This window comes from Pteropus alecto, unplaced genomic scaffold, assembly GCF_000325575.1.
Source record: "Pteropus alecto unplaced genomic scaffold, ASM32557v1 scaffold45, whole genome shotgun sequence".
Lineage (NCBI taxonomy): Eukaryota > Metazoa > Chordata > Mammalia > Chiroptera > Pteropodidae > Pteropus > Pteropus alecto.
Genome location: NW_006442491.1, coordinates 31,783,998 through 31,787,706, shown reverse-complemented (window position 1 = coordinate 31,787,706; position 3,709 = coordinate 31,783,998). Strand labels below are relative to the sequence as shown.

General features: G+C 51.6%; 1 protein-coding gene and 1 long non-coding RNA gene across 2 annotated transcripts in view; one reads left to right on the top strand and one right to left on the bottom strand.

The window, feature by feature from the left end:
• SLC9A8 (solute carrier family 9 member A8) overlaps positions 1-613 on the bottom strand; it is a 61,853-nt gene extending 61,240 nt beyond the window's left edge. Inside the window, exon 1 of the mRNA XM_006921904.3 lies at positions 505-613. Coding sequence (XP_006921966.1) covers positions 505-530 — 26 coding nt within the window. The 5' untranslated portion in view covers positions 531-613. The remainder of the gene's footprint in view (positions 1-504) is intronic.
• A 39-nt stretch (positions 614-652) lies between these two features.
• LOC107196371 overlaps positions 653-3,709 on the top strand; it is a 5,420-nt gene continuing 2,363 nt past the window's right edge. Inside the window, exons 1-2 of the long non-coding RNA XR_001517774.2 lie at positions 653-865; positions 3,218-3,435. This is a non-coding gene — a long non-coding RNA (uncharacterized LOC107196371). The remainder of the gene's footprint in view (positions 866-3,217; positions 3,436-3,709) is intronic.

The window sequence follows — 3,709 nt, the reverse complement described above, 5'->3', positions numbered from 1 at the left end:
TGGAAGTTCCCACAGGGCAGCTCCTGGTCTGCCTCCTTCACTACTACGTGCCCAGAGCCTGAAATAAGAGTAAATGGCCAATAGTTAATGAATGAAACTCAGTAAAGGAGAAAGATGCAAAAAATGATCGTTACAGTTGTGGAGGCGACAGATTACGTAGGGAGTGGGGGACTTCGTGGGGGAGGCGGCGGAGCGTTCCGTAATCATCAGATGACCGAAAACTGGGAAAGTGAACTGTGGGTTGCGGTTTCCGCCAGACGGCTTTCGAGGCCTGCGTTGGGCGGCCGATCCCCAGCCCGCGGGTCCGACCTCAAGGAGGCTGCAGGGCCGGGCTCAGCCCAGGCCTGTCCCTCCCGCCCTCCTCGCAGGCGCCGGCATGGTCAGTCCTGGCCAACCGGCACAAGGAGCTCCGCCTTCCGGGGCCGGAGGGCGGCCTGAGGTGCTAGCTGTCACCCGCCGGGGCCCAGCCCCGCCGCCTCCGCCGCCCTGGGAAAGCCCACTCACTCCTCTTCCGCCATCTTCTCCCCCATCCTGCGGAGCCTCCCAGATCACAGAGTTGGGCGTCTCGGGGCTAGCAAGGCCCGCTCCTGGCTTCCGGCTTCCGCTGGAGGGGGCGGGGCCTCGGTCGCGCGAGGGTGGGTCTTCCGTCTCTCCATCTCTATTGCTCTGGCGTGGGAGGAGACCTATGGCACTTACAGGACGCGCTTGCTGTCAGGGCTTGGTGACCCTCTGGCCCCATGAGGTTTCGGCTTTTTCCCATCACAAAGCGGGGACGTTTTGAGGGAAACTCCCCGTGAGGGCACTGTGATTCACCCTGAGAGCAAGCGTTTTCCACCCAGTGTCCAGGACGTCACCACGCTAAATGGTAGGAAAGAAGCCTGGGCTGGGCAGAGGGACCCCACGGATGCACTTCCCCAGTGTGACTCTGAATTTTCCTCAGCTGTCACACACTGGGCACGCTGCCACCCCTGCACTTGCTGATCGCTTTGTCTAGAATACAGTCATGTGCTGCCTGACGTTTCAGTCAATGGAGGACCTCACATATGATGGTGGTATACCACGAAGCCTAGGTGTGTAGTAGGCTAAACCATCTAGGCTTTTGTAAGCTTACTCTATGATGTTTGCACAATGACGAAATCACCTAGACACATCTCGCAGACCTGTATCACAGCTGTAAAGTGGTACATGACTACCTTGCTACTAGGTTGCCCCTTGGCTCCCACCTTTCTCACTTACAGGCTTCTTGTTTAACCCTTACCTTGTCCTTACGCCTTCCCTGACCACTTTGTTCAAAATCCAAACCCCATCTCCTTCCCCGAGTTATTCTTCTCCATAACACCTAATGTATTTTATTTATATATTTGTTTATTATCTTTCTCTTTCCAAGAGAATGTAAACTTCCAGAATGCAGAGGCTTTTGCCTGTTTTGTTCTGTTTTATCTCTAGTGCCTAGAACAATACCTGGCATATAGTAGATACTCAATAATAAATGAACGTTGAATAAATAGTTAACTCTAGATGTGTTAGGAAACAGAAGGGTTTTGAAAAGAGGAGTGCTACCATCTGATTTTTATTGGGACCCCTTTGCTTGTGCAGAATTGGTGTGAGTCCCGGGGAGGGGAGGTCAGGGTGGGGGCGGGGCAAGGATGGAAGCCTTCAGACCAGCTGGAAGGCCTTTCCTATAATCTGGTGAAGCGTCGATGGCAGTTTAGGTTAAGGTGATACCATGGAGAGGGCAGGAATGGTTGGACTCTGGGTGCATACTGAAGGCAGGATTTGCTGATGGATCGTGGCATATAGAATAGAGGAGTCAAGGATGAGGTCAGCTTTTGGCCCTGGGCAGAGAAGAGACCCGTCTGGCTCAAACCCAGAGTCCTCTGCTACTCCAAGACCTCTTCGAACTGTTGTCAAAGCTGAGAGAATGTGCTTAGGATCAGCCAAGGTTTACTGAGTCCTTCCTGTGGGTGTGGTCCTGGGCTATTGTTTCCTTAATTCTTTACCTTTCTTTGAGGCAGATATTATCATAATTCATAAAATGAAGCCCAGAGAAGTCAACGACTCGCCTGAAGTCACACAGTGGGCAAATGCTGAGTCTGGGATTCAGGTGTAGAGTCTGCATTTTTAACCAGTACCCCCTGTTGCTCTCTACTGCTTTAATTTCTCTGGCTCCAAAATGGGGCTAAGAGCCTCTCTTCCTCCCTTAGCATGGCCACAGCCTGGCGAAAAATAAACTGGCCCATAAGGATTGAGAGCTGGGTTCTCTCTGACGGAGGTCTTGAGGCTGTCACTTTTCTTCCAGTCCCAGAAAACCCTACCCAGCTGGAGTCAGGCCCCTATGGGCTGAGGGTAGGCCCTTTGAATCAGGCTGCAGGCTGTGGGCCAGTCAGGAGAGAAGCAGGGCCCTGGATTCACCGATGGCTGCCCCATTTCATCTGCCATCCACTCACTACCCCTGCCTGTTATCAGGTCCAGATCCAGGCTTTGTGGCAATCATGGGCCCACTGCCAACCAGGAGGCCACAGAACATCTGCTCTCAGGCCTGTGGGCAAATCCCAGGCCCTTCTCACCTATTCCTGGGAATTAATCTAAAATCCCTGGTCATTGCCCCTGGAAGGCAAATAAAGCCATTTGACAGGCAGTTCTCGGGCTCCTGTGCCCTGCCAGGCTGAGAAGGGGCTGGCACAGGGCATGGCAGACTCTGGCGTTAGACAGTCCTGGCTCCATACCCCAACTCAGAACCTGTGGGCTCTGTAACCCTGGGACCCCACAGCACCCTCAGAGCCTTTGGATCCCATCATACTTTTGACAGAAGCCTTTGGAAAGGCTCTTATAGGATTAAAGAGAAAGCTCGGCCTTTGTTCTCTGTTCTCTCTGCCTTCTTACACCCAATGTGGTCATTCGGGTCTCATCTTAAATGTCAGCTCCTCAGGGAGGCCCTTCCTGACCACTCAATCTAAAGCGGGGGTTGGCAAACTTTTTCTATAAAGACCCAGACAGTAAATATTTCAGTCTGAGCTCTGCCACAACAACTCCACTCTGCTGTCACAGTGGGAAAGCCACCATAGAACGAGCCAGCTGTGCTGGGGAGCCAACTGCTCCCAGAAGAACACTTAGCCAGTGACTGGTAGGAGAATGACAACCAATGACAGGGGGAGAGTGAACACCTCCGCTCCCTCGCCCCTGGGTGGGACAACTCTGAGGTGCATGTTCTAAACAGTTTCCCAGAGTTCCCCAGTGAGACTGAGCTACAGCTGCCCACGGTGGTGACCCGCTGGACACTACATATAGAAAGCAGAAACCCAGTACAAGATAAAAGCAGGTGGAATCCCCAGATGATGGCGAAGGAGGACTCCGGGAAGACAGCTATGCACCAGATGGGCTAATCAGTCAAGATTCCAATATGTCTGAAGGGTCCAGCGAGATTTCTTCAAAAAGGTAAATGAATGTAATTTCTGGTGCATTGGAAGGTGTTGAGAGGTCACTTGGAACACTGGCAAAAAGTTTGGGGTTGAACTTATAACAAATATTGAGAAAATTGGGTCCACTTGGGATGAGGGAAGGGAACAAAACAATTATTAACTCAAAACTAAAAAGCCATTCAGGAAAGCAAAGCACGTGATCATTTACCACAGAGCTCAGCTGTGAATGGCATTTACATAGTCACAATTATATAAATAGTAAATATTGATCTCACCAAGATTATAACTAC